Source organism: Xiphias gladius, chromosome 5 (assembly GCF_016859285.1).
Source record: "Xiphias gladius isolate SHS-SW01 ecotype Sanya breed wild chromosome 5, ASM1685928v1, whole genome shotgun sequence".
In the NCBI taxonomy this organism is placed as follows: Eukaryota; Metazoa; Chordata; class Actinopteri; order Istiophoriformes; family Xiphiidae; genus Xiphias; species Xiphias gladius.
The window spans coordinates 18,022,185-18,046,208 of record NC_053404.1 but is presented as its reverse complement, the minus strand read 5'-3'; the positions used below and the strand labels follow the sequence as shown (position 1 = coordinate 18,046,208).

The 24,024-nt window shown below is 39.8% G+C and overlaps 1 protein-coding gene across 4 annotated transcripts in view; it reads right to left on the bottom strand.

Annotated features, from left to right (window-relative positions):
- Positions 1-3,561: 3,561 nt before the first annotated feature.
- Positions 3,562-24,024, bottom strand: part of LOC120789785 (RNA-binding Raly-like protein) — a 92,814-nt gene continuing 72,351 nt past the window's right edge. For 2 of the 4 annotated variants that reach the window (XM_040126803.1, XM_040126802.1), the window contains 7 exons: positions 20,607-20,682; positions 19,450-19,497; positions 17,607-17,788; positions 12,661-12,777; positions 10,962-11,131; positions 9,217-9,255; positions 6,689-7,013 (listed from right to left, as the gene is read on the bottom strand). In XM_040126803.1, coding sequence (XP_039982737.1) covers positions 9,223-9,255; positions 10,962-11,131; positions 12,661-12,777; positions 17,607-17,788; positions 19,450-19,497; positions 20,607-20,682 — 626 coding nt within the window. In that variant the 3' untranslated portion in view covers positions 6,689-7,013; positions 9,217-9,222. Of the gene's footprint in view, positions 4,569-6,688; positions 7,014-9,216; positions 9,256-10,961; positions 11,132-12,660; positions 12,778-17,606; positions 17,789-19,449; positions 19,498-20,606; positions 20,683-24,024 lie in introns of those variants that run through there. The other 2 variants (XR_005707458.1, XM_040126804.1) reach the window with 2 other exon arrangements.

Below are 24,024 nucleotides of genomic sequence, written 5' to 3'. Positions count from 1 at the left end.
TGCTCATCATGCACCCCTGAGCTAATATAATATAAATGTTAATTAAGATTTGTGCAGCGAGCTGGGGAAATGAATATTTGCAATAAAGCAAATGCTCTTCAACTCTTGAAATGGAATAAGGTATTAGGAGTTTTTTCAACTCTACATGTATTTTTAATTTAGAATAAATATGTATAGATGAAAATTTAAGCATACGGTCAAGATGGAGCATGTATTATCGCTCAAATGCTGCTTCTACACATGTTACAAATTTGGCCTGGCTCCAAATGATGTTTGTTTTCTCTGCCAGTATTCTATTGGTTGCCATTGCTGAGATAATTTAAACATGCAAAACTGTTTGCAAGCTCGAACAGTGAGACTGAAACTGAACTGCTCACATAATTTATCCCTCAAACGGAGATAGACATGTTAAAATTAGTGAAGTGAGTCTGTCAGCTGCTGTAAACACATGCGAGGTAATGGGTTGTGGGCCAGACTGAGTAATAAATTTGTTTAAATTAAAGATATATGCACATTTCCGGTGTTGGCTGCTCTTCCAAATCAATGTAACGGCCAACTGGCCAGCAGCAGCAGCAGCAGCCGCAGCAACAACACAGATAATTTTAATCTATTTTTTATTTCCACAGCTGTGAAAGTTAAAAATTCAATATTGCAGAAGCTTAACAGCTCCAGTGGTTATTAAAATCGTGTAGTCAATTTCATCCTGAGGCTCACTGTCATGGCTGAATATCTTTTTTTTTTTTCCTTCTCCACTTCAGAAGCTTCAATCATTTCTGTATAAATGAATAAACTCCAGTGCATTAAGCAGGGTGAAAAGTTTTCTCATATATAGGTTAAACGGGAACAGCTGTGTGCAATCATGCCAGCCACTGGTGGGGTGGGTGCGATACAGCGGGTTAATTGCGTGTGGCGGGACGTTGGCCCTCATTAACCTTATTGCATTACCTTTTACTGTGGATAAATGGGGGGCTTTAAATCGGCCATCTGTTGCTGCCCACCAACCTTTACGCGGAGTCGCTAACAGAGAGGAAGTGACACGCCGAAACCTTTCAAGGACATTAATGCTGTAGTCCAACAAGGATGGAATCTCTAAGAAGACAAAAAAAACCCTGCAGAGCTCGGGCTGGTTGAAGCGTTACCGTCCTTTAAGTCACTACAAACACTCACTTAAGAATAGATTAGCTTTAATGTCAGGAGAATCTTTTGTTGTTGTTGCTTTCGGCTTCCTGTCTTTTAATATTTCTTCCTTTCATTCCAGCAGCTGTTGGTTTTATGTTTTTAGATCTTCTGCAAAGCGCCTTCATGTTTAGAAAAATCCAGCATAAATAAAGATATTTTGGTGATCGCACGTGGTACTTTTAGACTGATGCTTTGAGATCAGGGCAGTGGACTCATGACCCGGAAGCTGTTGGCAGGATTTCAGTGACAGGCAGCTCAGAAAAATTATTTTCAGGAGCAGACACAGTCAAAAGGCTAGAAGTCCACGCGGGCTAAAAATTCTGTCCAAATGTGCAAAGGCCGCGGCTCACGCATTGAAACAACTCGCAGAACAGAGAGACTTCAGTGGGCATTGTTGTTTACCCGCACACAAACTAGAGAGAATAGATTCACAGTTTGAAGACTCACTTGGGAAAGGAGGGAGAGGATAATGTCAGCCAATTGTGCAAGCCGAGTATTGCACAGTCAAGCGCAGCCTTTCCAGAGTTAAAAAGGGTCATAATCAGCCTTTAAATCACGCTGTGTGTTCCCAAGGGAAGCACAAGAACTGGACTGTTTGTTAATCAGACTGGGGCCAAGCGTAATGAGTTTGGAGACTACTGCTCGACCAGAGGACACGAGTCTAAGTCCCTTATGTCCTGCTGAAGTGTCCTTGAGCATGACAGCGATTACCGAGCACCTCTAGCAGCACTTATGTGTCGGAGCTGACCCGGAAATTCGACCTTTCAAACCCGGCAACCAACCGTGAACTTTTCCAAACTGCGCCCCGACCACTTCACATCAAACGAGAAAAACAGAAACAAAGCAATCTGTCCTGTGAAATAACCCAAACTGTTCTGGCTTCGGTGAACATTTGTTCGTTCATGTAGGACCCCACCACTCATTGTAAAAGGGACGACTGACAAAAAGTACGTTTTCGGGGGGCCTTTACAAATCAGACAGTTTTCAAAACTGAAAAAGGTACAGTTTCAAATTCAAAGTCACCAGAATTGGACATACACATGGTTTTCACTGGACAGAGAGTTGCATAAATTTAAAATTTAAGTGAGAAGAGTGATGGTCTTATGGTTTAGCAAAAATATGACGACACTTACCTATTGAACAGGGTGTTTTGTTTTGTTTTTCACACGTTATTTGACATATTCTTTGAGCTTTTCTTTGAACGTCTGCAGTCTGACTGCCTCAGCAGTGTGACAAACTTCCAACGTCGGCCAGTTGAAGGGTAGTGTGAAGTGTTGTTCTGGTCAAGATGGATTAAAATGCACTTTCATCACGAGTATTCCGGTTAAATTCAACGTGAAGGACAACAGTCTACTTTTTCCTAAGTTGTGGTTTCTGAAGTTCAGAACTTACTGAAATGACTCAGACATGACCGACGGGTGCATCCTTAATATCACCTGCTTTAAGACACTTTAAGTTAAACTGATCTACCACAGGTGGACATGTTGCTACATGTCATATCGTATTTAGAAAAAGCTCCCGGTGGATATCTACTGGCAGCCCGCGTGGCTCCATTAATGAAACACATGATGACAAGCTGCCGTTACGGTGTCCAGTTTTCTGCCGACTGACGTTAATTTGACACGTATTCAAACACTGCGCTGTATAACTTGTTGAAGTGTCATCTTGATTACAACTGTGGCACGTGCGCTGCATAATCAGCTATGTGAATCGAGATTATGTGAACAGTCTGCACTGAAGGAAGATGCATGGTAATGAATGGAGAATGGATTTTTAAGTGGCACGCCTTAATGATGCACCAAATATTTACATACCATCTGTAAAGTAATTATCATGTCTGTATGCACAGCACTTTACAATAAAGTCAAAAGGTTTCTTTGTCCTTCAGTTCATGTTTATTTGTAAAATAAATTGTTGATCATTGAAACATTTGACTGGTTATATATATGACACAAACATTTTATCGACTGATAAGAACACAAATAGTTATCTACAACGACAATGAGTTTTCTAGCATTACAACAGTTGGAATATACTGGGTTTTTTTTTTTATACATGAACTGAAAATACAAAGTTACAGTAAACATGCCTTTTGATAAAAATATCTTTACAAAAAAATGTACATTTCTATACAACAGTTGTCAGTTACACATCTCGATTCTGGTTAAAACCCACAGCCATCCCAACAAACTGTCAGTATATTATTTCGGGGTTATTTTTAACTAAAATTTCTCTTTCTAGTCTATTGATATTTGAAATAAACATGATAAGTAATATTTACACTGTGAGCTAAAAGTGAGTGTTGACCCAGAAATGTTCTAAAGTGACCCAGATAAATTACAACGGTTAAATGAGCAATGAGTTGTTTTTTTTTTTTTTTTTATATTTTTGCAAAATATTCGACACATCACCATACTGTTCATTAAATAACAGGCTACCAGCAAAAAGAGATAAACATGTAGCAGAGCCATTTCCCTTAAACTTGTTTTTTGGATACAAAAATAGTGCTAAATATTACACATTATCATCATTCACCAGACACTTATTTTGAATGAGCTGCAGGACGGTCGCTATTTTAATGCTATTGTATGTATTTTTTCAGGCAGCACTGCCAGGGTGGACCGGTGTGTTCGTGGAATTGTGCGAGGCGACTTTTCTTTCACATTTTAAGGAAATCCCGTTTAAAAGATTTGAAACGTCTTCTGACTTACCCCCCCGGTGATATGGTTTTTATTTTTCCAGCTGTCGTGCAAATAATACAAGGAGTGTTTGTGGTGTTAAGAGCACTGAAAGATTACGTCACTGCAAACTCATTATCTGGGTTACTAATGCAGTTTTCATGGGAACCATTTTCTACTACTCAAGGTCAAATAATACAGTGAAAAAATGTCTATAGATGCATGTTTGGATTATCCAAAAACAATTAACGCAGTTTCTGAGAAGAAACAATGCTGTTAAAAGTTTCAAATGCCTTTTTAAACGTTATAAGCACCACCGGAGAAATTTCTTTTACCTTGACTGCACTGGGGCGGCAACAAGCCTCATGGGCAGATACCTCAAAATCTGTGGTAAGTAAAACCACAAGTATCTGCTTGAGTAGACACCACTCAGGGTTAAGCGGGAAATTGTTTTTTTTTGTTTTTAAAAAAAAAAAGCAATTTCTGTGAAACAACCCATTAAACTACCAGCAGCACTGAATCACAATTCAACTTTTATGGAAGTCAAGGACTCCTGATATTCAGTAAGAGTAAAATCACTCCAAATAACAACAGAGGCCATTATACTTTAAAACATTGCTCAGGAGGAGGAAGGGGCACAGCTTATATATATATACCAGGTGTGCTAGCTGATTTCCCAGTAGCATCAATTGGGCTGATGACGTCCCTGGCCTAGACAGTAGGTGGGAAAAATTAAAGATAAAAAAAATGAAAAATATCACATAAATGTGCAATGGAAGCATGGTTAGCAAATAAATACTGGCATACGGGAAGCATGTAACCTAAGCGTCCACTAATGCTTCCGCGGCACGAAGAGACTAAAAATGGCGGCAGATGAAAACACCGGATCTGTGCGGAGACGGTTACGTTCCATGTAGTAATACATGCAACAAACAGAAATACCATATTTCCGTCATGTTTTCCACATTGTTTTTCGCCGTTTGTGGATTGACAGGCGCTCTTTTAAACGAAGTTATCTTCTTGCACCCTCATTTTCTGCAACGATTGTAACGCCGACCGACTGGAAAATTAGCACCACCAGCTGTTTATCTTGACTCCTAATATTCGCCTAACAGTGGTGGACGTAAACGTACAGTACCCCACGCAGGTGATTGAGCGGATTTTCATTTGGGAGGATGGCAATTAAAGAAATTAGTTTCAGCTTTCTGATTTATTATTCATAACCTACTTGCGCTTTTTATTATCACAAAAAATATTTTTTAAATCAGTGTAATATTTTGCCCCCACAATTATAGCTACGTCTCCTGACAATCTACGGTATTATCAAAAATATCAAATATAAGCTTACATTAGAACTACAGTTAAACCACTGCTTTTGAGGATACAGCAACATAGGTTTAAACCCGTCTATAAATGCATAGCCCATGTAACAAATAATACATGAAATATCTCTTTATTTGGTGTTATAACAAAGCAAATGTTGAAGCCCGACAAAGAACAGAACACAATGGTTAAACTGCATCTGAGTTAATAACAGAGCGACAGCCCCGGTCAACAGCTTATGTTCTCTGAAAGCTTTCAGACCACTATTCAAAACGGGGGTTGATGGTGTTCTGAAAGCTTTTACATAAATGAAGTTGTTAACATAGTGCTGGCTCACATGCGACACGATCAGCAGCTGAGACACCCGATTTTATATTAGCTGTCGTTCCCGGCAGCTTACCTCCCAACGGTTACATCTTAGTGGGTAGAACTGGACCAGAACCGATGTGAATCATTAACAGTAGAACACGCTGAGATCCAATCACTGGTGACATAATTAAGTAATTAAGTAGTTCACTTTGCAGCAATTTATTAACAATCTGGTTAATTAGAATTAATCATCGAAAGCTCAAGCCGCATATGAAATTTTTGCATGTTAGCGGCTCCACGCAGCAGCGTTGTAACCGACAAATCTGAACTGGCAGAAATCATGTACAGTAAACTGCCCCAAATGAGTGGGCAAATCACCCGGTGCTGGCCAGTTCAGCTTTATCTGACCACAGTTTGTTCCTGACAACAATATTGACTTTTATGGGCATCTTGTGTCTTGCATTGCGTCTTTTTGAGGTTGTTTTTTAAGGCAAATTATTTCATATTTCTTCAGTAATTTAAGCGATCCGAATCACAGATCACATACTTAGATAATATCAAAGCATCTCAATGTATAATTTAAAACACAACTTCCACCATTTCTAAAAACCTCGCCTCACTCCATCACCGACATGAGACAGAATCGATACAGAATGCAGAGGGAGACGGTGAAGGAGAAAGGGCGTTGGCTCCCGAGCAGCGGCAGTCCGTGTTGGGATGCACGGGCTGAGCAGGGAGGAGCGCCTTGAGACGCTAGGGCAATGCTCCCTGGGAGGAGGGCTGTGCCAGCGTTGGCTTTCGACCACAGGAAGCCTTTAACTTGGCAGGAGTTGGAAACTTGGCAGGAGTTGGAATATATGATGGAACAGCCCCACAAGGCATTTGTGTGATAAATGGATAAAGCGGGATGAAGTCATGCTCACAGCTATTGGCTTATGTATGAGTCAAAATCCGAACCAGGCGGCACCAATGTTTCATTCATTTTCTGAATATGATACTGCAGTCGCAGATTGTTCTGACCGTCATTTATTCATTTGATTTTTGAGCAACAACAGAATTTCATTTAAAAAAAAACAAAAAAAACAAAACGTTTTTGAAATTACAGCGCAAACACATTTCATAAAAGCAGCAACAATTAATCAACCATGTCATGTTTCCATCTTGCAACGTAACTTAATTATTAAATCTGAATACGTCCCTTTATTTCCTTCATTTCTGTTTTTTATTTTTTCAGGAACAGGGTTATCGTGTGATACTGTCAGCCTCTTGCAATGAAATAGAAGTTGCACAGAATATCCATGAGGTCAACTCAGGCCAATGCGCTAAAATGGATCTTGAATACATTTTCTTTAGATAGTAAATCACATTCGGTTCGGGCTGCACTGCTGGGCATCTAAATGTGATTCAGCATCTGTTGAACACAACTTACAGTCCAGAATGGGGGTCTTGATCCCTCATAATTTTGTCTCTTGAAGGTGATGATGAATTCTAATACCACCGAGCAGAGGCGTTCGCTTCCTCACCCTGAAGTGATAGAGGATAAAACTCATCAAAACACATTATAGGACTGTGTCTCCTCCTCAAACATGGTGGCTGTTTATAAAGCTGTAAATCTGATGAGGATTAAACTGAGTTTTAAAGCTTGTCCATTTTGAATGGCCCCAGAAATATCTTGGGAAGTGCAGAAATATTTGCTGGTAGCCAGAGCTGCCTCCCTAATCCTTCTGGACACGACTTATTGTGGTTCTTCTCAATGTGATTTTCTATCTTTGGTAGGCCTGCAAGAAAAACATCCACATATATTCTCCCCGACCTTGAGTGGGATTTTAAGGCTTTTAAATGTATGTGCTGTTTTTGTGAATCTGCTACTTATAAAATTTTAAAAAAAGGCAGAAAAATTGGAAATGGAAAACTGACGTGTAACGTGTGGTTTCTTAAGAAGTGGATAGAGCGGAGACACCAAATGCCTGGACGGGCAGATGAGGAAAAAAGCTTTGGTGTTAGCTGTAAACGTTTTTGCTAGAACATACATAAGGAAACATTACAGCAGTGTTAATATTGTCAACAGATATGATTACAAAAAATATTTGTGGTTGATAAAAATGAGACTAGAACTAAATAAAAGTAACTGAAATAAAAAAAAAAAAACTAGCTATGTTAGATAAGGTAATGTTAGCTAATGTTACATTTTCTTTGAGGGTAAAAAGTTGAAGATTCATGGGATAAATGCATCCAATTATAACTCCTCAACCGAGGCTAGAGCTGCACATTAATGTTTTACATGTTGGCAGCTCCACATGGCAGAAATGTAACTGAAAAAAGTGAACTACAACCAGTAGAAACCACGTGCACTATTGTTAATAAACAGAATCTGGCTAGAAAAAAAAATGAGGACAAACGACAGCTCAGACAAACCATAAAAACATGCAGGCTAGCATGCTAACATTTATGAAAATGTAAGCTAATGCTAACAGAACATTATAAAGAGCCGTGAAGGTCACGTTAACGCTGCTCTGAGTTGGCCATATGTTTGTCGGCTATCAACTGGAATGAGTTAATGATTATTTTAGTTGGTCAATCATACAAATATTTTTTCATTTCAAGAAGACTGATGCCACCGTCATATATATGAAGTTCTTGCCAGCAGGCGATTGGCTTAGCTTAGAAAATAGATTGGAAGTGGAGGGAAACGGCTAGCCTGGCTCTGTCCGAAGTAAAACCAGCATCTCTAAAGCGCTCAAATTAACACGTTATATGTCGTTTGATTAATCGACTCAAAAACTGAATTGTAAAGATTACAAGTTGTGGTTTAACGGTGAGTTACGCGCCGGATCTATTTCCTTGCAAGGCCAATGACTTCAATGAACAGTGCCTTTTCCGCTAACCTGTATATGTATACATACACACACACACACACATATACACGTGTGTATGTTATACATATATATATTTACTGTCCATTTTATTTCAGTGTCCAAATTCTGTGTGAAATTTACGCACTGTACAGTGCCCTCAAAAATTCCCATAGTGCCCTCGAAAAAAGTAGTGTCCATGGTAAGTACACTACCGTCTGTTAACAATCGTGACGCGAAAATTACAGTTAGGCAACACCACACCTGTCAATGCCTATGCAATACGCCAAAAATGTGTGATTTACAGTCTCTCATGAACAGATTTCCTTGCTAATCCAGCAGCAAAAGAAAACTGTAGCAGAGTTTAATGCAATGTTTCATCAACAGTCTGCGACTCATAGACAGTACCAAGCTCCCCTGCTATGAAAAGCCAGCCAGCGTTGAGCCAACTGATGATGTGGGGCTGCATCATTACCCACACCCTGAGAGGCGAGAGGCAGGAAACTCTCTACCTTAGGCCTTGCCGTTCATACCCCCTTCCCAACAATTCAATTAGATGAGTGTTGTTTATGGGCAGTTCTGGCCCACTGGAATGCCATTATTCCTTCCTCTGTTGAATTTCGGCATTAGCCGCCCTTCAGTGGAGCTGGTCTTCCAAATGTCATGGAGCTTATGACTTAGGAGATGATTAACAAATGTTTAGAGATGCTCAAGACACAGCTCAGTGGTTTCGGGTTTTTAATGAGGACCGGATGTAAGGCTTTTAATGAGAACTAGCTGTAAGAGCCTCTAGGACTTTAAGCAGTGTTGTTAAAAAAAAATAAAAAAAAAAACTTCACATATGCTGTAATGGATACTTGTATTTAAGCTCTTACCTGATTTCAGTTGTCAATATCTGATACATGGCTCTCTATCTGAAAAGGGGAGAAGAGAAAGGGAGCTGAAATCGCGGATAGAGTTCATAACTAAGAACACAGGTTGTCTTTAATCTTTCCTAAAGGTCAATACACTCAACAAAAGCAGCCGTGCCAACCTGTGGAACAGTCTTTGTGGTACATACATCACGGGTTTGTGATCAATGCGACCTTCATGTAAAAAATAATATCCCTTCCACCATGTGTCTGAAAAATAATTTCTTCCATTAACGGGGACAGAAATCTTTCATCAAAGACGGCTAATGGCTAATAAATATATCATAATAGAGAAAGCATGGTCAAAAGCATGGCCACAGTACCGAGGGTAGTTACTTTGATGGCTTGAACTTGAAAAACTGTTAGCTGTAAAAATAAAACAGAGGAGCTCTAGGGTTTAATTAATACCATTGAAAAAATATGGGTAATATGTTTTAACTAGTGTATAATTTGGCACTGTGGGTGTTTTAAAGCTCCTATCATGCAGATAACTGTTATTAAGATAAAAAATGATTTCATGAAGGGCCAGACATTTGAACAAAACAGTGTAGAGAAGACAGTAATTAGAGGTTTTTTTTGGTTTAAATGCCACACTGGCATTCATTTTACAACATTCAAAGCTCAAAACAGTGGACAACCACAGTCTTCAAAGCCAGAGCTAACTGAGATCAACTGATTGTGGCTGACTGAATACAACATATATAAAAACTTTGTGTCCATGACCATGTCAGACTGATGAATACAGCTTTTTTTTTGGGAATGAAATTAGACCTGAAACGATCAGTCGATTAACTGATTAGATTCTGATAATCGATTAATTGTCTACGTTATTTTTCCCAAGCGGAAAATGCCAAACACGAAGTGGTTTCAGTTTCTCAATTACTAGTTTTCTCGGTCTTATACTGATTTTCAGTAAACTGACTTTTGGACTTTTGTTTTTGGACTGCTAGCCAGACAATTTGATGATGTTGGACACCGAGAAATTGTGATGAAGGTTTCACAATTTTCTGACATTGTACCGACCAAACGATTAATCAAGAAAATAATCAACACATTATTCGATAATAATAAAAATAATCATTTTTTTGCAGCCCTGGATTAAAATATGGGTTTCATTCATTAGACCGTGTGTAATCTACGCGTTGGTTGTTTCTGTTATTTAAGGGAAAAAAAGCATTAGTTGTAGTAAAACGTGGGTGAGTTAAACTAGTGACTATCATACAAAGATATTATTTAACCAAAATTTGTTAAAGTCATTCCCCAAAATCCATTCAAATCACTGTTTATTTTATTTTGGAAAATACAGAATAAAAAAAGATGACCTCCTATTTCCTGGTCTACAGCCACCATTTCAAGGTCAGCTCCGCACCAGTCCGAGTAGGTCTGATCTTAAACATTTTCATTTGTATCTTGGGCTCTCTTTTTAAATCATAGCCTGTAAGCGCGTGTAACTGTGTGTGAGCCTGTGCCTGCGTGTGGGCTTGTGAAGAGCCTCCCTTCCACCATTTGAGCCGGGGTCGACAGGGAGTAACTGACAGTCCAGGCGCCCTCACCATTCACTCATGTGAAGCCCCGCTCTCTCAGATCTGTGGCCATGAATAATTCCGGAAAATTAACTTTCAGACAGCGAAGACTGTCTGCCCACTTGAGAGTTCCCAGAGTGCCTTGCTCTCTCCCTCCCTGTCAGCCCTGTCAACCGTTTCTCTTACCAGATGGTGGCTGCCCTCCTCGTCGTAGTCGTCCTCACCTCCATCGGTCATCTCTCCCGCCTCCACGTCAAGCGCCCCCTCGCCGGCCTCCTCCCCAGAGTTTTCTGCCGTCTCTGACACAGACTCCTCATGCAGGGAGTCGCAGTTGTCCTCGTACTTTCTCTGAGCCTCTGAGTGAGAGACAAGAGAACAAAGTCAGAGCGTGATCGCAGTCTCGTTTTTTTTCTTTCCTTTGGTTGACATAGTAGCAAAGTTTACTTGGCTACCTTTTTTCTTGTTTCCCAGTAGTGCAGAAACATAAAAGACTTGGCCCCACTTGTGGTCCCTAGAGGCCGTGGTGCTCCTTGCACTCAACTGGACGGAGGTAGTTTGACCTCAACAAGTGAGAAGTGACTAGCACTGCTGTTGTACACTCCGTCTACACCTGACGCTTTCTTGGCGCGATTTTCAGCCGTCTGCCTTACCTCCATTTTAACTGACGCACCCGTCTACACCAGCTGCAAAATCTTCTATTTCAGTCAAGCATAAATGCAGCCCCAAGCATCTCTTTTTTACTCTCCATTTATCCCAAGTAAGTACACGAGTGAATGAAGCAAGAGCAGAACACTGGCAGGGGACTGCACCTGTTGCTACCGTGTTGCTACTGCAGTGCGAGTGGTGCAGACAAGGTGTTACCTCTCTATGCTAAGCCTGGCTAAGCGTTTCTGGAATTCGACTGGATGCTAAATTGAGGGGATCGAACAGCACTCGGAAGAAACCACCAAGGTGTGCTCAGGCAGACAGAGAGCGAATCAAATTTCGTCATTCAGACAAATTTGAGCGAGGGTGTCTGTGTTTTTTGAGGTGCAGCTCACCAGAAACTCCGGTTCTCTCTGCTGTTTGCCTCCATTTTCTTCCCAGGATACGCAAGAGTTTGAAGCATCAAATTCGCATCAGATAGCATCTTTCCATAGACTTTGTATGCAATAGCACCACCTTTAAAACTTTCACTTTGTGTTTTGTCTGAACACTGTCAGGGCTTAAATGTAATTTTAAATCTAGGGTGATATCAAATGTAATTATTATGGACCATTATTTTTTGTTTTTTTATTTAAAAAATTCAGAATTATACGTTTGTTTTGATTTATAATCTGAGCAAATGCATGGAAAGAGAATGGCAAAGATGCATAATGCATTTCCCTGAAGAATGAAGCGATACCATCAAACTAGGTGTCATCTTTGACTGCAGCGTCACTTAGATAACACATTGAATGGTTGGATCCCATTTTCTTCTTCTTAGACACATTTCAAAGACTTGACTGCTTCTCTCTACCAAAAGCCTGGAAAACTAGTATTCATGCCTACGCCTGTCAATTGGAGTTTCCATTGTTCCTTTATCTGGTTTAGATTTTATTCTCTGGAGTTCGAATAAACCAGCGCCTTGTTGAAAAACTGTAACATGCACTTTGTGGCACAAAGACTTCATGACCTTCACAGTGAGTCCTTAGTGTAGAGCATCTATAAAGACCTGTCATATAAACTGAGTCAGCGTGGCGTTGGCACCTGTTTGCTGTTATGACGGAGAGCTCTGATGCTCTTATCTCCCACAATGTCAGTAAGACTTATGGCCGGTGTGTGCTCTTAATTTCCCTCCCTCAGCGGTCGTGTCCCTTTCCTTTTCTTTCCCTGCTAGCTTTGATTCGGCTGCTTTGCTCCTCACCGGACTCGGCTCTCTGCTGCTTCTCAATCTTCTCCAAGCGTCCCAGCAAAGAGTCGATCTTCATCTTGATCTGAGTCAGCTCCCGTTTAATAGTCTGGAGCTGGTCCGTCTTCACTGCTGCGGCACAGAATCACAGAAACGGATGTCTTTATTTATAGCCACTTTAAGTTGGGTTTAGTTTGTCCTTATTTCATTTATACACACATTCTGATGATGCTGCTTCATACGGCTTATCACAGACTGCATGCTGTCATCTGTTAATGCTCTTAGTTTTCAGTTTTGGCTATCATATCATCAGTCTGAGTCACACTTTCCTCGGGGAAGAACATCTCAATCTGGCCAACTGCAAAGTTCGGCCAGCTGGAACTGTGGACCTGCCGCTTTCAATTTGAAGATTAGTACACGGCTTTCGCCCTGCCACTCTGTGCATTGCTGCCCAAGTTTTGCTTGGTAGTGCCAATATCGTTCAGTTGGCACGAGAAGTTCATATGAAGCAACAACATATTATTACATTAAAAACTTAATTTTGCTGCTCCCAATAGAAAGGAACTGTGGTACGCATCCTTAAGCAAATCTATTTAATTGGTAGCATAATCTAAAGTATTTTATTCAGTGAACAGCTGGTCACCTGAAAATATCCATGCACTTTTTTTTTTGGCACAAACATCGCTAAAGGTTATTTTGCATTTGAAATGTAAGTAACTATTGGCATGTATTGTAATATAAATAGAAACAGTATTTTTGTCTGTTTTATCAGTCTAGTTAAAGTAAGGCTAAAATGAAATTGATTACCAACACTTCTGTTTATGAAACTAAACTGGATTAAAGAAATAACAGAAACCAACTAATATCGATGTGTTTCGATCCCATTTTTACCTTTAATACACTCACTGCAACTTTGCCTGATCATTGCCTCACTAAAAAGGTACCGCAGGAGAAACGGGGGGCACAATTTGCCCTCCCACAGCTTCTGTTTACTTCCTTATGAATGATTGCTCTCCCCCCTCCGGTTTTGCTTTGGTCTCGGTGTTCACTGAACAATACAAACAGTATCTGAGGTTTGGGTAAGTGAAGCGTAATTGTATCATGTCAAAGTAAGATTCTTAATTTTGATGTGCCATATGCACATAACGGCTGCTAAAAATAAAAAATATACTAAGCTGAAGGACGTCACTGTTAATTTAATCTGGCCGGTCTCGCAGCTGCTGAAAGGAGGGTGCACTTCTTAGCAGCCTGAATTGAGCAGATGAAAGAATTTAGACCATAAAGTAATAAGATAATCTTATTCCTTAACCCTTGGCAGCTGAAATGTGTCATTTTTTTGAGAGGAGGGGAAAAACAAGATACCAGAAGTTGAGAGGAACACATAAAATTCTCTTTGACACCCATCAGAATCTGCCACAGTTGAAGAAAAAAAAAAAAGGACGGATGAGGGCTCAGTAAACAAACCCACGACTTTCCGTAAAGCTTCAGCCGGAAAATCACGGGCAGGAGACATGCAAAGAATCAAAACATTACTTGCCTGGTAGCATGTCTGCATGCAACTCTCTAACCACACCACATCACAATGCAGAGCCCCTTTTCTTTGTCAGTGCACTACTATGTATGAGCTAAATTGATGAATAAAGCATAAACATGTATTCTTAGAGGAGATGTCAGCGCATGATAAAAATTTATCACACACTAGCCTGCTGTAAACTACAGTCCCCAAAAGGACATTTTAATCTTTCAATAGAATCATGCTGAAAAACAACACAGTTGCTTCCTAGGAAATGTCGATGCATTACCTCTTTAAAAATGGAGCAGGATGATTAATGTGTACTTGAGAAAGAGAGAGAAAAGTGGTGCGTAATAACACACTGAAGGCAAATACATATGTAATTTGTGAGTGGACGGCCCAAGAAGTAGTCTCATGTTGTTTTGTAAAGCAGCCATCAAGCCTAAAGCTACAGAGAAGCAGAAAATCGACCTTTCTGGAGGTTAAAAAAAAAAAAAAAGGAGAAAGAAGCGGATATACAATGATATATCAATGGTGGGACACACTGAAGTGTCTATCTCCTTTTCAGTATCACCTGTTTCCATGTGTACAAACTAACATCCATGAATGCACACCCACATACACTCACTTCCTTATTCCAACATTATCTGAGCTCGCTGTGGGCAGCTGACTAGTTGTCCTTTGATGATAAGAAAGTGCGGAACAGTTTCTAATTTATCGCCGCCTCCAGGCCTCTCTCTCCTTTTGTGCTATCAGTCACATAAGCTGCGGAGAGAAAAAAAACGTACACATCCTAATCCAACATCATTTCATTAACACAGCATCTGCAGATAGCTGGGGTTAAAGGAAAAGGGGAAGAAAAAAAAAATGCAATTTTTAAAAAAAAATAAGAATTAGGATGATTTAGGGAATGAGAACTGGATCTAATTTTAGGACCTCACGATGAACGGCAAAATTTTATATCTTGAATCACCGGTCTATGAAGACTGAACCGGACAAAGAGTTTTGGGAGCTGGTGACGCTGATGTAATTCAGACTCTAAATAGATGTTTTTAAAAAAGTTACCAGCTTGGAGATATTAACACTGGGGTCGTTTTTTGGGACAAATTTTAAGAAAAGGACACATGGTTTTTGTAGCATTTTTTATTCCTTTTCAAATGCACTGATGTACACGTACGAAAAAAAAATGCAAGAGTCACTGGCACATCTTGTATTTGTGTTTGACATCGATATCCTAATTCTTTGCTTTTAATGTTTTATATGCTCTGGAAAACAGTGTAACGGATGGCTCATAACGGATGGCTCATCATATACCTTTAGGCATTGGTAAATTCAATCAAGTATTTGAAAGAAATCAATAAAACTGCCTTCAGCAAACTAGTTAAAATGTCCTACACGGATCACCCAAATAATGTGAAATGTATCAAATGATGACAGTTTTATTTATTTCATTCAATTAATGTAATCGATTTTTATGTTCTAAAACCCCTTGACATGCGGTAGCGTGAATTCAAGGAGGTAGGGGCTGTTACATGATTCAGGATGGCATCGGGTTAAATCCGAACATTGTTTAAAAACGCAAAGCCTCACAATCTAATCTGTATAATCCATTTTAAGATGCCGATATCGCTGTGACAACATATACAAAAACAGAAAGAAAATGCAAGAATAAAACCTTCAATTTTTACTGTGCTGTTGCCTCTGTAGACTTGGTTTAACATCACTAAAACTCCAAAGAGACCAGGATCACTGCTTTAATCAAAAAGGTTCAAGAATGGGAAGACTTTTCAGGTTCAAAGGTCATTCCTAACCTTGCAGCAAAAGAGAAAACAACCTCACCCCAGAGTCTATTAACTAACTCTTCTGGAGCCCTCGATCATGTTCGAATCACTTTGAACCTCAGCTTTGATGCCAACGTGGACGAGAAGCCCTTAAAGTGCTCGGAAAAATAAATGAAAATTTTAACACCTACACTTCAATGACAACTGGGCAAACTCCATCTGCTTACGACGAAGCATGTGATATGATCAAGGACTCCAGAACAGCTGCTACTAAATGGACCTTGTGGTGAGATTCTAATTTTTGAAGAAGCAGTTTTTTTTCTTGCGTGCATCATTTTCGGGCTTGTGCACAAAAAAAAAAAAAAAAAAAAACCCTGGGTGTTGGTTGTGGGAGTAATTAATTTATTTTTAATTCGATGGACATTTTAAAAGTAGAGAGAGACATCGTGAGTATGTGTGCGAGTGTGTGTGTGTTTGACAGAGAGAGAGAGGAAACAGTAGGCGATGACAGCAGTTAAATGGGAGTAGTACTTAGATTTCATACTTTAAACACACACACACACCCACACACACAACAATCAAAATGAAGCTCTATAGGAAGTGTCACATATTCGGTTTTGTGCCATTCTACATGCAGCCTGTGACTTCACGAAGTAATACACCTAAAGTCAAAGTATGTCTTCATAAACAGACAGTAAAGATAGTGTGTCAAAGAGGGTTTAATGTGAAAAAAAACAAACAAACACAAATCTATTATCCTCATGATCCATGCAACTGACAGCTGGTTAATTATTACCCAAGTGGTTCGAACTGCCCGAACTGTTGTTTGGACAAGCTAACCTTATTTTGCTGTCCCATCTATCTGGGCCAAAGTCAATACAAACTGTGTTTTTTTTTTTACGGCCCTGGCAGGAGCAAATTACTCTCTCAAACCTAGAGCAGCACCGCTTAGACAGAGGAGAGAGATTTCATTGACTCTGTCCAAAAAGAGGATGGGAGATGGGGTTTTTTTTTTTTTTCTTTTTCTCTTCCTTCTCTATAATACCAACTGGAACTGGGTCCTCCTGACAGACCGTACCAAGCTGCTCGCGCTGATAACACCGGCCTACACCGACAGGCAACAATGAACAAACACTGTAGCCAATTACACAGCCTATGGAAAGAGACAAACGTTTAGGAAAACACAGCTGACCACAGCTCCACAGCCATGCCCCCAATCTCACATTAATTACATTTAGCACGTTATAATGCATCACCAGTTAATCAGAGGACCAAATGAGATCCAGATGGATCCTGGGTGACAGGAATAGTGCCGTTTCCTGTATGGGTGCTGCTCAGAAAGCTCAAATTTATATTTGTGTTTGTGATTTTGTGTTTTGCTCTACATTGCAGTGTGGCTTGTTCTGAGCTGCTGGAGTGAATTAAAAAAAAAAAAAAAAAGGTTTTTATAGTCGCGCGGCATAAGTAGCACAGCTGAATCACGCCGCCACTTCTCTCAGAGCCACGGTTTTTTGAGATTTGCACAGAGCCTTCAGTTTTTGAAAAGGACAGAATGCCATTAGCGTAATCAGGCTGTGTTCTTTTGAAAAATAAAAATGAAATAAAAGAAATCTGGCTAGTCTAGTGTAAACACAAGACAAGAAAAAAAAGCACCTCATTGTACATACGTTTAAGCCCGGAGGAGGAGGATGATGTGGGAGGTCTGGAGGATGAAGAGGAGGAAGAGGAAGATGTTTTGATGGGGAAGGAGGTCTTCCCGCGGCGGGAGGAGGGAGCGAGCACCCTGGAGCGTTTGAGGGGGATCACGGCTCTGGGCGGGGGGGCCACTCTGCCATGGTAGTCAAAAAGCCTCAAAAAAAGAAAAAACCTTTAATATTACACTTCTCTTTCTGTTATGTTCACCATCACCTCTTTCTACAGTCTGTTATCTGTTCCCCATATTGTATTTCAGGATTTTTTTTTTATGGATTTCTCTTGGGTTCTCTCTCTCAAACGGCACATAACAACACATAAAACAAAAAGGCAGATATTAGGGTTCAACTCTACCAATACGCCTCTTTCTGTACAACTATCCAGGCCAGTACATGCATGCAAACAATCCTCTCACATGTCCTTTAAAAGAGAAGAGGATGAAAAGAGGAGGGTGCTAAATGTCAAATGAAGGTGTCGGCTTTGACTGTGACAGTAGACGTCTGCTACGGCTCTCAACAAGTTTGACATTTAGAAAATGTCTCCTCAGATAATCACTCTGATCAGTGACGAGAGGGACAACAAGTGTTCCTACATCGGCATCTTCGAGTACTGGTGCTTTTAGCCATTTTGACGAGTTGATTGTTTGAAGGTGCCTCTGTGGGAAGGTTGCTGAATTATATCTGAACAGGGGAGAGACTTTTTAATTAGGGGAAAGTCAGTCAAAATCTTAAGTGAAATCCTATTGACCGTTCGGTAAAATCCCCTTCATCCAAACAGGTATTGTGCGATCATAGCGTTGGAACCACAACCAGGCATGGCAGGCCTGTCAAGCTTTGGATCTCTCCATATGTTGTACAGCAGTGTACTGTGCCGTGGCTGTACAGTAGAAAGTGTGAAAGTCTTGATTTAAAGAGTTTGTGAGGGTGTTTTCTTATTTTTGCCTTTGCAAAGCCAAACACACGGCAGCCAGGGTACATGGAATGGATTTAAGGGGGATCCGTCTGACATAAGATGCGTTTGTTAGCATGTTTGGCTAACTATCGCACTACAATAGTAACTGATCATATTTTTAACTAGGTTCATTAGGTTAGATTGTGGGTACAGGTTACGTTACAAAAAGCCCTGTTCTCAACTTGCAAAAACCACTGTGTAGCATTTCCCCCTCTGTGCGTAAGCTGGTCCTGGATGCCACCAAAGTTTAAGCTAATGTTAGCAGCTCTGTTTTGTTTTTTTTATGGTTTGTTTTTTTTTAATTTGAAGTTTACACTCCAACAACCCCAGTCAATGTTATCTGAGTTAAAATGTTAAGTTTGACGAAACACATCCCAAAAAGCTATTTCCAAGGTGAAAACACATTGTTAGTAAATGGGAACAACAGAACACAACCTATGTCTTGCTTGTAAATATCCAAACAGGCTTAGGTTTGAACAAAATAAGTCTGATATTACACGTTTCCTTTATTATACTTCTAACTAGTTGTGAAATGTAATAAGACGATGCTGTTTATTTACTTCATTGCCTTCTACATGGATCATCAACTGCTGCGAAAGCTGAATTTCTGCCTGGGACATGCGGCTTTAACAACAGCTCGTCTTTCCGCACACTACCGTAGCCGTCTAGTTCCTATGAAAAACCCATTTTAAAAAGATTTTTGTCTCGAAAGTAAACTCAGCTGAAAACATTCAAAAGCCAGCCGGAGACAGCGTTTTCAACCCAACTCACGGAGCTAATGTTAGCTTCATTAGCTGGCTAGCTACATCTGGTAACAGATTCCTTGTTAAATCTCAGATTTGATAACATAATGTGAATGATACATACCTGCTGTAGAAGTCGTCCCTGTAGTACTCGTAATCAAATTCATAACCACTATGAGAGAGACAAAACAGATAGACAGTAGGGGGGAGGAGGGCACAAAGAGACAGGGAGACATAGATAAAGAAAGGTTATATTAAGAGGAGCCATTTTGGATCCGTCAAAATTAAGCAGATCTGACTCGAATGGACACGCTCTAGTTTGTGCCTAAAGCTCAGCGCAGGTTAAGCAGCAAGCTTAAGCCACTCTGGCATGCAAAGACCACAGATCAACGACAAAAAAAAAAGAAGTTTCAGAGGGGAAAATACAGTCAGAACGAAAGAAATTATCTTTTCTTGGACCCCGGAGAGGAAAATCAATGTTAAGTACATGCTCAGGATGGCAAATAATTTATAGTTCAGAGAGAGAACCAAAATAAAGACAAGAAGAGAAAAGAAGAAGCTGTTTTGAAATGTTGCCTCTCTCACAGGAATTTTAATTAAGATTAATGTATTACTATTTCAATTTAGAGAAGTGTAGTGTTAGTTTTTGCCTCTCCTGTTCCTGCTCCATAATTACCATATTACATCCTGGCTGTTTTCAGCTGCGGCTATAAAATGCAAATGAGGGTATATAATAACACAATGCACAAACTAATATATTAGTAACACAAGGCATGCAACGCAACAAACCAACAATTCAGAGAGGAGTAAATTGGTGGGAATATAAACTTTTCCAAAGGACAGACTATTAGAGTAACAGAAAAGTGTCCCAGTGAATAGAAAAAACATGTCTGGCCCTCTGTCACATTAGACTGCAGTAAACAAGCACTGCTTTCATCTGTTTGTGACCAGGAGATGTGTACGGGCCAGAAAATCAGGGTCATCCTTAATGATGCTCACAACAAACAGCGTCTCCTTTGAGCTTTTCAGGCCCGTGCTGAACAAACTTCAGTCAAGGCTGGGAAATGTGGAGAGCACTAACAACTCAATTAGAAATTCAAGGTTAAAAAAAAACAAGAAAAAGAACCAAAAACCAAAAATGAACATAATAGGAATCCTCATATTATAAATATTACTCCCCATTTAAATCAGCGGGAGCAGCAGGATTTGAAAGATAGTTAACATTTGTGACAAGAGCTGCACCTGTGCATGTGAAGGAGTAAGTTGGAGGGTAAATCTTACCTGTAAACGGCTGAGAGCGGCCGTTTGGAGCCTGCTTTGGGCCTGTATGGCTTGGGCTCGCCTGCCATGTTTATGTCTGCAAAAAACAAACAAAAAAAACCCCAAACACACAGATAAATCACTTGTCAAGCTTAAAGTACAGTGAATGGCGTTTACATAAATCACGCATGAATGAAGACTTATTAATAACGTCTCTTCATATATATTTTCACATTTCATAGTTTTCCTTTGTTAAATTCATACATTTTTTGAGAATGAACCTCCAAATTCACCATGTCTTCATGACACATTTATTAACAGTTAATGAATGTTTTACACCACACTTTAAGAATATTTTACATGTTTGTAATCATATTCTATTAAGTACAATTACAGCTGTTATACGATGTAAAAATTCATAATCTACACTCCAGTCACAGAGCTGCTGACAACTACACTTTAGTGTTCTAAACAATTTATTAAGTGTGTAATCAATGTACACTGATTCATGACCTACAATAATTCAAAATCTGAGAACTGTGTCGATGAAAGTAAAAACCAGTTTCTTTCTTCAAAGATCGTCACACAGAGCGACGGCTCATGATGGCAGTGATGGTACTGAATACAGCCCAAAGCAGTGTCTGAACACAAGGCAGCATAAAAGTACAAACTTCATAATAAGGAGAGTAAATATTTCCACAAGCGCTGTGCTATTTCCACAGTAGAACTGAACTTTTCATGCAATATTTAAATATGCGACACACAAAGCTGCAGCACTGTAGAACACATTCGCTAATGTCGAGCTGCATTGCAAGAGCCAATTTTCTAAGGCAAGACTGGAGACCTTGTTATTGTGCACTGGAAAGATTACGAAATGAAAATTCTAGTTGCAAGGTAGGAGAGAATCCTTGAAAACGTAAAAACAATGTATAAGACTAAGCATATAACAAAAAACTCCAACAAAAGCTGAATGTTAGGGGAGATTTGAATTATAGCTGGCTCGTTCTTTATGTAAAAAAAAAAAAAAAAAAGTTACCAGTAGTTGACCAGTTTTGTGATCAAGCCAGTCAGAATTTTTCAAATCGCTAGCCGCGCATCGCCAAAGGTGTTGCAAGGTCCTTGTATTTTGTACACAGTCTGAGTGGCTGCTGGGAGAGGAGCCAGTGGGTCAAAATAAGCATCCAGTCCAAAATAAAACATTAAAAAAAACAACATAAAACAAGTATGAGTAGTGCAAATAATATTCTCCGAAAAGATGAAAAAAACAACACAGGAGGCTTAAGAAAAATTCCTGCAAAGTCCAACCACAGGCAATAAAATCCCATCATCTGGTTTTTTTATATTGTCTTTGATATCGCAAAACCTTTTGCAAGCAGCTGCATGCTTATAAGAAATCAGGTACTCAGAAAGGCCATTTCATACACAGCAAGATAAAAGTTTAAGACCAAGTACAACAGACCAATCACCAAGGTGCCCTTCAGAGAATAAAGCCAAACCTCCTCAGTATTATGAAGTCAATCTGAATAAGAGGTTCAGCTAAGTGCCTCATAGGTACACAGATCACTTTAGGACCCTTTCTGACAAATTGTTGTTTTTTTTTTGCATGCAGCCATGTTCTCTCTATCATTTCGTCCCTTCCAGCAATACACATTTGCTTCAATAATTTATGCGTCTGCCGCCACCCCCCCCCCCCAACACCAAACAAGTGGAAGCGCCCCAATCCCCGGGAGTGGAATTGCACTGGGGTGAAAATAAGCTGCTGGCAAACTCTTGCCTCCTTCTCCCAGTGGCTGCTCTCACGAGAAATAGGATTAAACGCTGGTCTGTTTGTATACTACCTACTTAGACATGCTAAAACATGGACTTTTTACGCAGAGCTGCATGACCAAGTGAGTGTATGACTGCTTATGGGTGGGTGTGTGTGCGCGTGTGTGTGCGCGCGCTTGACGGAGCATGCTGGGATTGACCGTGATGCTGATTTAGGAGATAATTATGATTCTGCTCATTAACCTGAAGGTTTACTTAGAGATAGGAGAACCAAACCATTAATTAGTCCACAACAACACAGCGAAATATAATTGGTATCCAAAACCTCAAGCTATCTAAAAATCTCAGACAAATGTTCTTTCTGAACCCCTAAGTTCATTTACAGTACTCTGTTCAGCAAATCTCTGCTCTTTTGTCGCGGCGTTCAAGCTAAACCTGAAGAATGCTGCCTCTAAATGAGACCTTCAGCTTACAGGATAGGTCTGGTTCAGGAGTGGAGTCCACTGGAGCAATCAATACCACATTTTCGGAGCTAAGGAAGTAGATGAACTTTTCCATCCGCAGAGAATTCATCTGCAGACATTTTGTTCATCGATTTGATCGTGGCTCCCGAAAAAACAAACAAACAAACAAAAAAAACACTGAGTGACTTCAGTAATTAACCAGAACCGAGAGGAGAGAGCACATTAGTCCAGTTTTAGCTGCTCTGCACTGGCTGCCTGTAACATTTAGAATTAATTTTAAGGTCCTCCTCCTTAAATACAAAGCCCTTAATGGGCTCGACTATTTGCCTCCGCCACTGCGATTAGATGACGCACGGCGTAACGTTATATTACCATAACAGCAGTGGTGCGTATGTTACTTGTTCCGCCTGTTAGTAATCCTAGTATGTAATGCTTGGGTGGGCTTCAAGGATCCCGTGCCAGATTAACTGATATTCAAAAAAAAAAAAAAAAAAAAAGTTACTGGTCGTAGCCTAATAAATACTCTACAAATGTGACAGCCATGTACCTCAGCTTTGCAGAGGTTGCCTCCCAGGAGACGGTTCAGTTGAGGTGGTAAGCCACCTAAATCTTGATTGCTCTTTAATTTAGTTAGTAGAGGGACGCCGGGAACAACAGCCACAATCAATGGATATATGGCATTTGCTATGTAAAACAGCGCCTCTGCTCTTTTTCAGGTTTATTTCATAAACATGTATTAACCTCTTTATAAATTTAGTAGATGCCAAGGGAGGTGGACTGCCTTTAATAAAATAACATTGCGGAAAAATCCGCCAAGGCACGGCTGCTTTAAACAAACAGCTACTCCTACAACAGCTGAATTTCAATCGTGACTGCAATTAAAAGGTTATTTTCATCACTAATTAATCACCAATTAGTTTAAAAAATAATCAATTAATGATATAAAACAGAGAAAAGCAGAAAATCCTTGTTTAAGAGGCTGGAACCAACAGAAGTTTGGCGTTTTTGCTCGATAAATTACTTACAAGAAGAAAAAACTGTGCAATTTATAACACAGTTAAGCAGTTATTATGTTTGCCAAAGATATCAATTAAAAAAAAAAGGTAATGACTCAGATGATTCATCTATCGAAACTGTTGGCATTCATTGCTTCAGCACAAATTTTAAACTCGATGATGATATGTTTTCCTCAGACAAAAGTATAGAGA